The sequence below is a fragment of the Asterias amurensis genome, chromosome 20 (assembly GCF_032118995.1).
Source record: "Asterias amurensis chromosome 20, ASM3211899v1".
Classification (NCBI taxonomy): domain Eukaryota; kingdom Metazoa; phylum Echinodermata; class Asteroidea; order Forcipulatida; family Asteriidae; genus Asterias; species Asterias amurensis.
This window is the reverse complement of record NC_092667.1, coordinates 271,373-285,484: the sequence shown is the minus strand read 5'-3', so window position 1 is coordinate 285,484 and position 14,112 is coordinate 271,373. Positions and strand designations below refer to the sequence as shown.

General features: G+C 38.9%; 1 protein-coding gene across 2 annotated transcripts; it reads left to right on the top strand.

Moving 5' to 3' along the window:
- Positions 1 to 1,331: 1,331 nt before the first annotated feature.
- LOC139952115 (uncharacterized) lies at positions 1,332 to 14,046 on the top strand. Of its 2 annotated transcripts, none has more exons than XM_071951074.1 (7): positions 1,332 to 2,395; positions 3,674 to 4,602; positions 5,783 to 5,874; positions 9,300 to 9,374; positions 10,659 to 10,730; positions 12,108 to 12,170; positions 13,102 to 14,046. In XM_071951074.1, exons 1-7 carry the CDS (start codon positions 1,397 to 1,399, stop codon positions 13,332 to 13,334), a joined length of 2,463 nt encoding a protein of 820 aa, XP_071807175.1. In that variant the 5' UTR covers positions 1,332 to 1,396; the 3' UTR covers positions 13,335 to 14,046. The 2 variants fall into 2 exon arrangements, with proteins under 2 accessions (XP_071807175.1, XP_071807174.1); XM_071951073.1 differs by having other exon boundaries at positions 5,780 to 5,874.
- The last annotated feature ends 66 nt before the right edge of the window (positions 14,047 to 14,112 follow it).

Genomic DNA, 14,112 nt, shown 5'->3' with positions numbered 1-14,112 from the left:
AAATACGCAACATCGGGGTCGACCCAGGGAAGCTAAACGAACGCACCCAATGTGTAAACCTTTGGAGGGGCACTTTGAACCATTACAAATAATACATATCAGACACAGAAGAAGATGACTTTTTTCATCACCACTCCGCATTTATTTCGCCCGCCATTCTGTCATCACCTTCTTCATTTTTGCTGAAGCAAACATCTAAAATCTTGTATGTTTAGCATGGAGGTAGAATGGTTTAAGCAATTATTTTTGCTACGTTAAAGCAAACAAAAATTGCTTACTGTTAAGCAGCTCTATGAATCTGAGCCCTGATAGTCAGGCTAACTGGGCTGCTGTCTTTATTCGCAAGGATAAAACAAGCCTCGAAGTGTGACGTCAGATGTCCAGACTAAAATTCGGCAAATACCATGGTCTGATTCAATTTGTTTTGACTTTAATACTTAAAAGCAGTGGACACTATTGGTAATTACTCAAAATAATTATTAGCACAAAACCTTACTTGGTAACGAGTAATGGGTAGAGGTTGATAGTATAAAACATTGTGAGAAACGGCTCCCTCTGAAGTGACATAGTTTTCGAGAAAGAAGTAATTTTCGTCGAATTTGATTTCGAGACCTCAGATTTAGAATTTGAGGTCTCGAAATCAACCATCTGAAAGCGCGCAACTCCGTGTGGAAATGTTTTTTTTTTCTTTCATCATTATCTCCCAACTTTGATGACCGATTAAGCTCAAATTTTCACAGGTTTGTTTTTTTATGCATATGTTGAGATTTACCAAGTGGGAGGACTGGCCTTTGACAATTACCAATTGTGTCCAATGTCTATAAAACCACGATTAAATTTGCAGCAGTCTTTGCGCATGTTCTACTGCCGACTGCCGCGCGCGTACTACTGAACATTTAAAAAAAAATCAACACGTTACCATCCAAATTAAGCCAAAGACTGGCTGATTTTATCACGCTTGTATAAACCTGTTTTATATTTTTATTATTATATTGATTTAAATATTAAAGAACACTGGTTTCTTTGGGAACATTGGTGTGTGTCGTCAGGAAAGGTGTAATAAAGTTTGTACTTACTGCTTATAATTGTAATTAACTTATGTGACGTGGTGTTACCTTTAGCGTAGTACGTGACCAACCCAGACAAGCGCATGTTTCTGTACATGTACAATAAAAGCTTTTGTTAATCCAGATGTATGAACTTCAGACTTCATATCGCGTTTTACCGGGATCTATTCAAACCTACCAGTGTGGAAAGGCATTGGGGTCAACTGCAATTTGTGGTTAAAAGCTTGAAGAGGAAATAAATATAATTCACACAGTCACATGACAACATAGGCACTGCACATTCTCAGCGAATCTAGTCTTGTTGTGACCTGTGCTGAAATAAGTACAACATGGCAGCCTTCAATCCACCCCATTCAATCGAAGTTTCTCTGCAAAGGTTTGTTGACGACAACAAAGACAACCTGCCAGCAGTTGTAGAAGTTGCTGAAGGGATTTATGGTGAGCAGGAGAAGGACTCTGAAGTCAGAGATTTCTCATGTGGGGACATACTTCGACTACTATCTATTAAGGAGGAAGTCAACATAACATTTGATGCAGTTTACGCAGAGCCGAGCAAAAAAGGGTTGATAACAATTAACAAATCGTACCGTGGAGCACAGTTCAGAGTCATATCCCGTTATAAGGATGGCCATGTCTACGAGTCAATTCATGCCCTGATTTTTGACTTTCCTGAGTGCATACAAGCAGTGAAGCTCTTTCGAGTTGATGGGGTTCTAATCAAGAAAGGTGACCGCCTAAAATTAATATCGAAAGGCATGGACAGTAAACCTTACATGACATGCAGAATTATTCGCACGTCCGAAACCGTTCAACTCTGCGGTGACTTAAAAGAATCTTTTGCGAAGAAAGTTGACAAGTCACATGAGGTGCTAAACCTGGCTGATATCTATCACCGATTGCCACAACGTGTACTTATGGTGCGTGACCTGGGACAAACTTTGAGAGGTATTTCGCATGGAATCGAAGGACTGGAACCACAATTTGACTCTCCTATGAATCTCAGCAAAATTGAAATTGTTGAAGCTTGCCTCTGGGAAGACCCCGACACCATCATTCGTATTCCTTTAACGACCAGCGTGTCCGTTTATCCCAGGAAAGATTGGAGTGAAAAGATTGGTCCAATGAGAGATATTCATGATTTAGCACAGGAAGCAACAGCCATGACACCCAAGGCGGCAGTCGTGGTCGATCCTGAGAGTGAGGTGTCTGGATGCACAAAGGACACAATCGTAGTTGTTTATGGGACATCAACTGTGGAGTACGGATTGTGTGAAGGCAAAGACAAGGCATTCATTCTAATTCCAACAAGCTTTCCTTCAAAGTTCAAGGTAAAAATATATGCAAAATGTTAATATAAGGACATGATATTTAAAAATAATCCCAAGTTACCTTCCAAAAGTGTGGTGGTCATATTTCTGTTCATTCGATAAGTCGCGGGTTCTAATCCTGCATGCTACAGTTTCCATGCTCGCCTGACTTGCAATCTCTTGATACCGTATGAGCGATACCAACTGAGCTAACCAGCCCTTTATGTTAAAGGAACACGTTGCCTTGGATTCGATGAGTTGATCTATAAAAAGCGTTTGTAACCGTTTTTTATAAAATGCATATGGTTGGAAAGATGTTGTAAAAGTAGAATACAATGATCCACACAAACATGCCTCGAAATTGCGTGGTTTTTCTTTTACTGTGCGAACTAACACGGTTAGCCATTTATTTTATGGGAGTCAAAAATTTGACTCCCATAAATGGCCGACCGTGTTAGTCGACGAGGTAAAAGGAAAACCGTGCAATTTTGAGGCATGTTTGTGTTGATCATTGTATTCCACTTTTACAACATCTTTCTACCCATATGCATTTTATAACAAACGGTTACAAACGCTTTTCAAAGACCAACTCGACCGATTCAAGGCAACGTGTTTGGACAGTCTACTTGTTTACGGCTTTCATCGTTGTGACTGGTCAAAAAGTCGACATGCTTTTCAGATTTGTTTTAATAATGAAACACAGAGTTAACATTGTTTTCTTCTGTTTTTCTTTTCATTTTCAGAAAGGTATTTGTTGATAAATCTGATTCATTGTAAATTGTATTCCTCGGTGGGCCTTGATCGTGCATTGTGTTATGTAAAATGCGTCAATTTTGTTCTGTAAACGAGGAGTTTCAATCTGGTGATAGAAATCCACAAGTGCAACAAAACACATGCCTAATTTAAAACTGTTGAAATACTATCGATCCACTTTTCAGGAGGCAGGAACTCGGAAAAAGTGAAATTGTGAAAAAAAATTCGATTCACTTTTCGGGTTGTTGGAAACCGAAAAAGCAATACAGAATTGGTAAGAGAGAAAAAAAATCGTCGAAGATCACAGATTTACATAAAACTTACACGGTCTTATATAGTAGAAAACATCCCTTTAACTATTTCAGTCCGAAATGTCATATTTGATGAGAAACATTTAATACTAACTTCCCGTTTGGAGTTTATCTCTCAGTGAGCGTTTTATTTTTTTATTTTATTTTTAATCAATGTCATGCATGTTTCTCTTTCATCACATGTCCTTTAGGGGCTCCACTATTTTTTTCAACATATTCAGTTATTGTTTAACAGGAATGTGCGAACACATGGTCTACTGTAGAGGACTTACTTTGCTCTGGTATACATCATGAGGTTCGAGTAGGAACAACATTCAGACAACATGTTCAGGAAGACGGTATCGATACTTTGTACGAAAACGACGTCGTTCAAATTCTGGATTCAACAACGGAGATATTTTATGGTGCAGGTGAAGATCTAGAAGTTGTGAGAATGCAAAGGAATCGCTCTTCGTCTGGTAGAGTGGGCACAATCGTTGTGCCGACTTTTGCAAGAGGGAACTTCTACGAAACTCCCAACGTCTTGGCCGATGTTCCACTGTCTCAGCTTTTGGCACAAGTGTCCCATGCAAAAGTGACACTATCTCGACCCTGTGTCAGCCCAGATCCACATGATGTAGACTTCAGCGATGACCTCCTCATCAAACTATCTCCTCTGGAGATACTAGGAAAATACCAACTCAGTGTCACTCGTGCATCCGTACTGAGGACAGACCAACAGTCAGACTCTGATCTAGGGTGTTCAATTGTCATACCGGAAACCAAGAAGCTTGCTGTACGTTCAATATCTAGATCCATAAAAAACCTAAGTGAAGGCGTCGACGATCCCAAGGTGAACAACATAATCATACGTGTGTCAATGAAGGGAATGCAGCTACTCCAACAATCTACCATTCCAATGGATAGTGATTATTCTGCTGTGCCACCTCCCATACCAGCAAGAATCCACCAAAACAAGCCGCCTCGACCTATAGCCCCTAAACCTACCAGTCTTGTAAGAAACTTCGAGGAAGGAAAAGACGAAACTCCGCCGATGCTGCCTTCAAAAAGTCCATTGTCACCGTCATTGCCAGAGCCTCGACCTTCACCCCTGTCACAAAATAGTGGGGAAACGTCACTGTCATCTCCGCCCCAAAAAAGTCGCTCACCCAACTCATTTTTTAAGTAAGTATTGTAAATTTTATTTGTTGTTTCCATAGGTTCGACTGCTAAGTATGAAAATGTTGAGTCGGTTGTAAAAGTGGTCGGTCGTTTTTATGCAAGTTTTCACCTTACGCACACGGCACACGCCCGTAAACCCACAGCTGCGAGTATCAAACTAAACTTATGTCTTCATATTTGCCATAATTACACGTTTTATTGCTTGCTTTGAACAATATGTTTTCACCAAAGTATCTTCCCTTGGGGGGGGGGGGGGGGGGAGACAGTGACACCACTGTGGAAACTCAACAAAATACTGCTGATTCCCTCAAAGGTAATTCCTTTTGAATCATTAATACAACGGTTCAACTACATGCAATACATTTGTAAGAGAAGGTTTTTATTTCAACCCATTAAATTACAACAGCCGAATACAACAAAAGGTGCAGCAAACTTTCGGATGATTGCACGTCGGTGTTTTGGTACGGATATAAATACTTTCCACTACAACTGTTATAGGCAGGCCGTGAAGCGATGGTACACCATTGACTTCTGAAATAATAGTTAATTCACTTCCTTGTGCAATTTCCATTTTCTTGAGTACTTCCTTGTTTTCAAAAGACACATTAATTAAGCTAAACAAACGTGCGCAAATTCCAAATATTGGCAAAATTGCCCAATGTCGTCATACTTGTCCTTCCAATGTGTGTATTCATGTAAAGAGGAAACTATTTTCATAAAATGAACAAGTTGTTGGCTTTCTCTTCTTCCTTGTGAGATGTCCTTCTCGATTATTGGGGAGCCATTGCTTGAGCTGCTTTTCAGCTGAAAGGCAATTTAAACGATTTAGATTTTTGTTGTTTTAAATAATAATAGTTTAAGTATGAACTAAGCTTACTGATTATGAAGTTCAATTAAGTAAGCCATTGCACTCCACAAAGAATTTTCAGGAATAATGGGCCGTATTCATTAAAAATGGCAATTGCTTTTTCTAGGTTTTTGCATACGCCACATTCGAACTGACAAACGAACATTCGGTAAAAATTGAAAATGCGAAACAGGGATTTTATTTGAGGGGGAACAACCCGGGCCAAATACGAATACAACCCTTCTTATGCTGGTTGTTTTTGGGTGGTTTTTTTTTTTTTTTTGGGGGGGGGGGGCTGCATTTTACAATATTGTTATCTGCAATTATTCTTAGCAGACGGATACCGAACTTCATCAAGGTAGGCCTACATGAAAAGAAGGTTGATGAGACCCGGCATGCACCAGAGTCACTGGGGACTGAGAATCCTTGTAAGTATAACCTGTTTCATTATTTACGTCGGAGAACACATTTCTTTCGGATACACAGGCATTGTCGAAATAAGGTTTCAGTGAAAGGGAATTCTCCCAATAAGGTAGTAAAAGATGCGGATTGCTCCGTATGAAATTAGCTTCACACTAATGTATCAATACTAATATTTAGCAGTCTCAACAAATGAGGCAAAAGAGCCCAAACAAATTGTAAACTGTGCGGCAACCGAGAAACTCTTCACCGTATCCCGAATCCTTTTTGCATATTTCTCAACCAAGAAGGATTTACCGACTTGTTTAACACATTAAAGCCATTGGCCTAAATCCAATGAACATCCAGAGATTCTCCGATATGCCTGGCTTTGGGGCACCAGCTTGCGGCTAATATTATTGTTTTCAAACTCGTCCCGACATTTTCATGGCCAATACCCAACAGAAACATCCAAGTGGTTAAACTGACAGGAACATTAGAACTCAACAAATCCAAGACGCATGAATAAAAACAACTGAAAGTAGCCTATGCCGACCTGGTCACCTGACAATTCCTAGAATATTATTGTAACCTCACCTTGAGATCAGACAACGTGGTCTGGTCACTCATGAAACTACTACTGGGATTCTCAATAGATTTTCATTCACCAAAAAGAAAGCTCCTAAATCTATCAAAAAGGGAACTTGGCTAGGTAAATATGGAATGCTCGTCACGAACTATCTTTATGACCAACTTCCCGTGTGATAGTAGTGTTCTAAAGTTCTTACTTTGCCTATTAATTTTATAATGTATTGATTTTTGCTTTAAAGGTTGACTCCAACAAACTATTGTTTTGTGATGCTCTGCAGTCCCCAACCTGTTCCATTCTCGGAACCACAATAGCTGTATTGCTTCCACGGCGGATACGCTTGGGGACCTCTCACACGAGAACGGGACTTGAATCAAGTCTAGCGTTTTACAGACCGTTATTTTTTCTAATAGAAGTCACTGGTCTCAAAGTTTATGTGATCCAAGTACGAAAGAGACGGGAGCCATTGAACGCTAAAATTATGGCCCCACGAACATGTACACAAAATTGTTCTTCACACCCAGCTGAAAAGAGAGGGGCGGATTGTTTTATCAATGGAGGGGATACATATGTTATTGTCCTTTGTTTCTGAATCTTACTATCGTCTTCTTGTGTGAAATTTGTCCGTGTGTACAAACACGACTAACAATGTGTTAAACTGCCAACAAACAAACTAACTGGATTTTTTTCAATTGTTAGCCCACAACAGTTAGATTGGTTCGTAAAATGTGGTATCCACCATTTTCGGATTCAACACCCCCAAATTAGTTAAATCAGGTATGTTACCAACTTTTACTCAAAAATGCCGCTCACTTCCTTAACTAGAGCCCTTTTTGGAAATCTGGTCTAGACTATGTGGGTTGGTCATCAAACATAATCAGTATAAAACTACTAGTGGTAATAGCAACGACGCACACACAGCCATTAACAACCCGAATAACTGTAAACGTTTGCAGGTTCATTTATTTCCGGGTCCAACAGATTGTTTACCCAAGTTATGCAAAGTCCAATGTTGTTGATGTCTATTGTTTGGCGTGAATCCCTACCCAAAAGGCGCTTACTCTTGCATGAAATCTTGTGAACGAGGGGTGTATATGTTCATATTTTGAAGGGAGGATTATTCTTTGCCTGTTTGATAGACTTGATTCAAATCCCGTTCTCGTGTGAGAGGTCCCTAAGCATATATCGCGCAAACTAGCAAACAAGTCGCGTAGCAGTTCGCCTTTGCCGGCGTCAAAATGTAGTTATTGTTGTGGTCCCGAGAATGGCACATCAGGATCGGGACTTGAGTCCACGTCAGTTCTCGATACGGAGCTCATGCTTTTTAACCCGGGGCATTTAGGCAAACCTGAGGCGCTCGGTCTTTCTATAAATACCCATTTCCGCAATAAACGCAAAATTCTGCAAAATAAGTTGTAATATTATTGATAAAGGATCGAGTTCCATATTTATCAGCAAATCATGTCACTGTGAATTTGTCCTCTGTGAGATGGCAGTTTAGTCATGGAGCCTTTAGTCAGTAGCCCAAATGTCCGGCCGCGCGTCCGGGCCAATGGTCCCTTAATATTAGGACTTCCAGAATTTCAACATTTCAAGAGTTGGGAGATGGCATCAATGTTATTATGTTTTATTAAATGTGAGTAATTGCAGTGAACGGTTATATATTCCACTTTTGGACGATCGTTTTAGTCATGCTTGATTCACGAGGCAGAAGTGTCCATTGAACTTGAACGTAAGCAGGCACCTCATTGTTTAAATTTCGGAAACCAGAAATTTACCATTCTTCCTTATAGGAATGTTTTTGCGTGTTGTTTTTTTAAGGATTGACTGTGATAATGAATGTATTGGGTTTTAATATTTGTAATTACGGAGCTCTGGAAGTGCCATCCGACACGTTGAGCTCCTCAGATAATAACCCGTGATGATTACACCATAAACGTAAAATGATAAAATCCTGAGATGATTCATCTCGGGATGACGACATCCAAAAGTAAAATTTTTGTCTTCCTTCGTTCGCATTTTCATTTTCATTCATTCATTTTATAAAAATTAAAAAAACTGGCAGCACGAAGCTGAATAATGTGGCATATCAAGGTAACAATATTGATAAAAATTGCACAGATAAATGACATAAAATTGCACCACCACGGGGTAAATAGGAACATTATAAAAGAAGACGGCAATAAATAAAAAATATATATTAGATAAACCACTAAAAGACACTATAAACAGATGCACAGGGTGTTGTGGGAACCCTCTTATACATTGAAACCCCACTATGGAATAAACCAGCTGGGTGGCCCTAGCAGTTAAAAACTGAACAGATGACAAAACCAATGATTGCAAAAATGGGAAAACAAATTTGATAAAACAAGATAAGATAAACAACAAAAATCCGGATGTGGGAGACCCTCATTTATGAATTTTTCCGCTTATCAATTTTGTTAAAGGATGTCGACATCATGAACATTAGCTTGACTTTTTCGAGATAATTCATCTTGGATGATCCCATCCTCAACATTTTGAGAACCTAATACTTTTGGGAAGACAGCATCCTCTTTTCAGGTTGTCGTCATCCTGAGATAAATAATATTAAGAAGTCGTTATCCTGTGATAAATCATGTTATGATGCTGCCCTCTTACTTTAAGACGTCGTCACCCTGCGGTACATTATCCAAGGATCTCAACATTTCAGATGGTACTCCCGGAGCTCCGTATATTTAATGCCTCGTCAGGGGTCTCCAAACTAATTCAATGCTCATGAATACACAACATCGGTTTTTGTATGTTTTGTGTGGGCTGTGTATGATTACATTGCTGTTAAAGAAGCTATTCAGAGCAGTTTATCTTGTTTGCTTTTTTTAGACAATTCAATTGAGGAAAACATCGAGAGAAGAGGAGGAGGGCAGGGCGTAAACGAGACCAGCCACAGACAGCCACGTAAGTATTACAAGTATTCTCGCTAATTCCAGTCTGCAAATTGGGTTCACACACTCCAATATTTATTCCTTTGGCAGCTCAGTCATGTTTTATGTCAGCACTAATCAGAGGGGACAAAATGCAAATGTTTACGCTGTAATGCATTATACACATAGCTTCCCAAGAATGACAATCTCTGCATTTAAAACTATCATTTTATACAAAGTGAATCCAGTCTTTAAAACATTTTTTTTTTAATGTAAAATGTTTATCGGGGATGCCAGTCACAAGCCATCAACTAATATCACTTCATATTACTTGATATTTGCAACAAAATAGTTTCATGCCATTGTGATCCCCTGGCTGTCGCTTCCCTGGTTGGTATACCGTGTGCCACAATCTCGTTATGGAAGCATGCTTTATAGTCCTTCATTCCACAGTAAACGTGTTTTACTCTGGTCATTGGTCATCAGTCGTCCTTCAAACATACGTTCCAGATTGAAACTTGTATCCATTTGAGCCAATGAAGCATTTGACCAAGCCTCCCGTCAGCAATGTGGGATTGAGTTCAAACAAGTCAAATGTAAGCTCGGCTAACGATAATAAAAACCTTGATGCAAAATAGTCTGTAGTACTATTGATAAAGGATCGAGTTCTACATTTATCAGCAAATCATGTCACTGTGAATTTGTCGTCAACAGTGACTTGCACAAAAGTAGTCATAAAGTTATAAACTTTGAAGAGCCCAGTTGTTGCTTTGTGGATTCTGATAGAGGAAGACATGCTCTATCAAGTGATTTTTTTTTCGTTAATTTTGGAATGATACATTATTTCAAAACGTGATCAAAGGTCACGATAACATGTTAAAGCTTACATGACCTACATTTCAGAAACAATTATTTTTGACAAAAGAAATGACTTGAGCATGCAATTCTCATCATTTTGATACCAAATTTGCATATATGTGACATATTATTTTTACCAAAAAGGTGGTATTTACCCCCAAAAAGTCAAATTTAAGTGGTTTCTGCCCTAACCACAGAGTCCGATCGGACTAAAAATTTGTGTGCATCCATTGCTCATTACGACCTACAAGCACAGCAATTTTTAACAAAATCGGAAGACACGAGGTTTGATGGTCTGACATGGAATGACCCATATTTAATGCCTCATCAGGGGTCTCCAAACTAATTCAATGCTCATGAATACACAACATCAGTTTTTGTATGTTTTGTGTGGGCTGTGTATGATGATTACATTGCTGTTGAAGTAGCTTTAGCATTTTGTCTGGTTTGCCTTTTTTAGACAAGTTAATTGAGGAAAAAATCGAGAGAAGAGTAGGCGGGAGGGGCAGTTACGAACAAGCCAGACTACCACGTAAGTATTACAAGTATTCTCGCTAATTTAAGTCTGCAAATTGGGTTCACACACTCAATCAATCTAGAGGGGACAAAATGAAAACCTGACTGTATTGATTGGGATTGCATCAAATCAATTGAGTGGAATTTGAGTGAACCAACGACCTCCGGATTCACGCGCCAGCGCTTTACCAACTGAGCTATCTAGCCCTAAATTGGCGACCTACCTATTAATGTTAAGTGTTTATTGGGGATGCCAGTCCCAAGCCATCAACTATATCACTTCATATTACTTGATATTTGAAACAAAATCGTTTCATCCCAATATGATTCCCTGGCTGTCGCTTCACTGGTTGCACCGTATTCCACAATCTCGTTATTGAAGGATGCTTTAAAGTTCCACTCATTCCACTGCACAGTAAACGTGTTTTACTCTGGTCATTGGTCATCAGTCGTCCATCGAGCTTTTCAAGCATACGTTCCAGATTGATACTTGTATCCATTTGAGCCAATGAAGCATTGGACCAAGCCTCAGGTCGGCTACAGAATGTGGGATTGAGGTCAAATATTCATGAAATAACCAATACTGACCGATAGGTGACCACTGGCCAAAAACTGTGTATAAACATGTGACAACAACCATGGTTGTAATTTTAACGCCCCGGTTTTTGAAGTGTGAACAAATTAGGATACAAAGCAAATTTGTAAAACGTTTATAGATTGACAACTACCTGACCGTCAGAGAACCTTTTGCAAAATAAATTGTGAATATTCCTAGATAGATGAAATACATTTAATACATTTAAAGTGTAACAGACAATTAATTGTTTTACAATAAACTGACCCGCTGCTGACTGACGACAACAGGCCAAACCATGTTTTCACCCTACATGGATAATGGAGCATTAGCTGCAAACAGCTAATCAAATAGGGATAAGTATTTTGTAATGACTACAAGATGGTAACATTGACTAAAATTTAGTTTAAATCGGCAAAACAGTTTACGAGTTATGACCGTTTTCATATTGGTAACTTGACTGTTTGATAAAGAACGAAAGAGCAAATTCTTGCATTCAATTATATCAGGCCTTCTTTGCTTGGCTGATAATCATACCAAAAGGTATTCCCAAAAGGCTGGTAATTTACGTTTAAAATGTATAAACATTAAGAGATAGTTGTTTTTATTTTTTGTGGGCCTAATTGATGAATGATTTGAATAATTTAACTAACATTCAACTATTTGTTTTTACCCATACACCGATGATGAATCAAAAGAACGAAATAATTGAAGGCCTTTAATTATGTATACCTTTTCAACTTGCTGTCCGTGTTCGTGACATGGGTCTTCGTATTTAATATTCCGTAAAAAGCTTGACTTGTTTCTATGTCCCAACAGCTGAAGGCGGCTCAGGCAGTGACGATGACGGTGACTATGAGAAACCTGGTGATATTTTCAATCGTAAGGCATAGTACACTCCACAACAACTATATATTTACACTATGTTCAGTCATGAGCTCACTTTACCAAAATTTGAAATTAATTACACCTAGCATTTTACGTATTACTATTAGCTCTGTGGTTATTGACGTAGTTATTATTATTGGCTCCGTATAGGACGAATGACAAGAGGGCACTAAATGAATGTTCTTTGTGGTGATGAGCTATAGACTGGGCCCCTGTCAAGGATAATGACAGGTATGCACCTGCTATTCAGATCCAGTGATATCATTGGATAAACGTGCATGAGCTTTCCATGCCCAAACTACACTCCTATCACATCCGCCACAGGACGAACGTGTGCAGATGATTACCCACGTTCGTCCTGGAAAAAAAAACCGCCACACACCGGGGTCGACCAAGGGAAGCTTAACGAACGCACCTAGCAGTCCATCTATAAAATTCTTCTGCACAATTTGGTTAAATATTAAAAAGATGACGTTTTTGAAGACCATTATTTCTGCACAAAGAGGGTAATGTTTTTTGTCTCATATTTCTTATTTTTGGATACATAAAATTATGAAATAATTTTTGTAGGTACAATAAACCATTATTTCTCCGTTTTATGAAAGTTTTTGTCTGTTACAGTATTTAATACTCCCGAATTGGATTTTTTAAAATGCGTCCTCCGAGCTCATTATATATTCATAGCCTCGACGGTCATGAATATCCAACAAATGAAATGAAGGGGTTTTCTGACCCTTGCGCACTGACTGACCCTCTATGTGAAATGAATGCAGGTCAAAGGTGAATGTACACGCCGGCTGGAAAGCCGGTCTCTGGCGTTATTCACGAGCCTCTTAGTGTGACGTCAGATGTTCAGGCTAATGGTGAGCCTGCCTATGCATGAATAATAAATCTTGATTTCTATACTTGTGATTGTATTATGTAGCACCTCATGATGGTAATGTTGGATCCTTTAATATGAATGAAATTGTGCAACTGCTGAAGTATCTAGAAGTTGACCGGGATGTTGTGTCCAACTTCATCACCAAAGGCATCGATGGAAGAAAACTGTGTACTCTTAAAATGAAGTTCACAGATGATAATCTTCGTCAACATCTCGGCATGGACAGTCAGAAGGATTGGTATTCAATGAAATATTTCATTGACAAGTCAAAGTAAGATGTTAGAACCAGATCGTCCAACCTTGGTTGGTTTGCAGTCGGAATTTTGTCTCTTTTGTGTCGTATGATTTATTCGCAAGTAAACTTAAAGAAGGCGGAGGGACAATATATATTTTGATTCGTTTTCTACCAGAATGCCAATCACTAAATATAAAATAAGCATTTTAGACTATACCAATTATTTAGATTTTGTTAAAGAATGTTGTAGAATGATAAAAAGTAAGAGTTTTCTTGAGGCACTTAATGGTCTGTATAACGTTTGGTAATGACCCTGAAAATTAAAGGCAAATAGCGGTGTGGATTTTAATTGAGGATAAATTTACATCTGATGAATATTAAATTACACAAGTAGTGACGTAAGCCTACATGGGCGAATTATACAGAGGTATAATTGACATTCAGCTTATTAATATAATTTGGTTTTATCCATCTGCCGATGTGTTTAACAATAGTTGCGGTAGCTGCTAGTTTAGGATCGAGCTGTATGCCCGTACGGTTGGTCTAGTGCATGGAAATTGGTAAGACATGTGTACTAGAATGACAAACGGTGTGGCTTCGAATCCCATCCAAGTAATAGGGGGATGTTTTTTCACATGACTCGGGGAAGACTAGCAGTGCTTTCACGCATCGGTGTGAAGGTAAAAACAAATAACATTGTATATCCCCGATGCAAATTTAACATTATCCTTAACTGAATGTTAAATTCAAGTTTGGTTCCATACTAACCAAGGTGCTCCACATCTCGGTTGTGCAGTTGCGAGCAAAACGGGATAGTT

Coding starts and splice junctions, on each gene's coding strand:
- LOC139952115 (XM_071951073.1), top strand. CDS start 1,397: ATGGCAGCCTTCAATCCACCCCATTCAATCGAAGTTTCTCTGCAAAGG. Junction 4,603..5,779: donor TCACCCAACTCATTTTTTAA/GTAAGTATTGTA, acceptor AATTATTCTTAG/CAGACGGATACCGAACTTCA. Junction 12,171..13,101: donor ACCTGGTGATATTTTCAATC/GTAAGGCATAGT, acceptor TGTATTATGTAG/CACCTCATGATGGTAATGTT.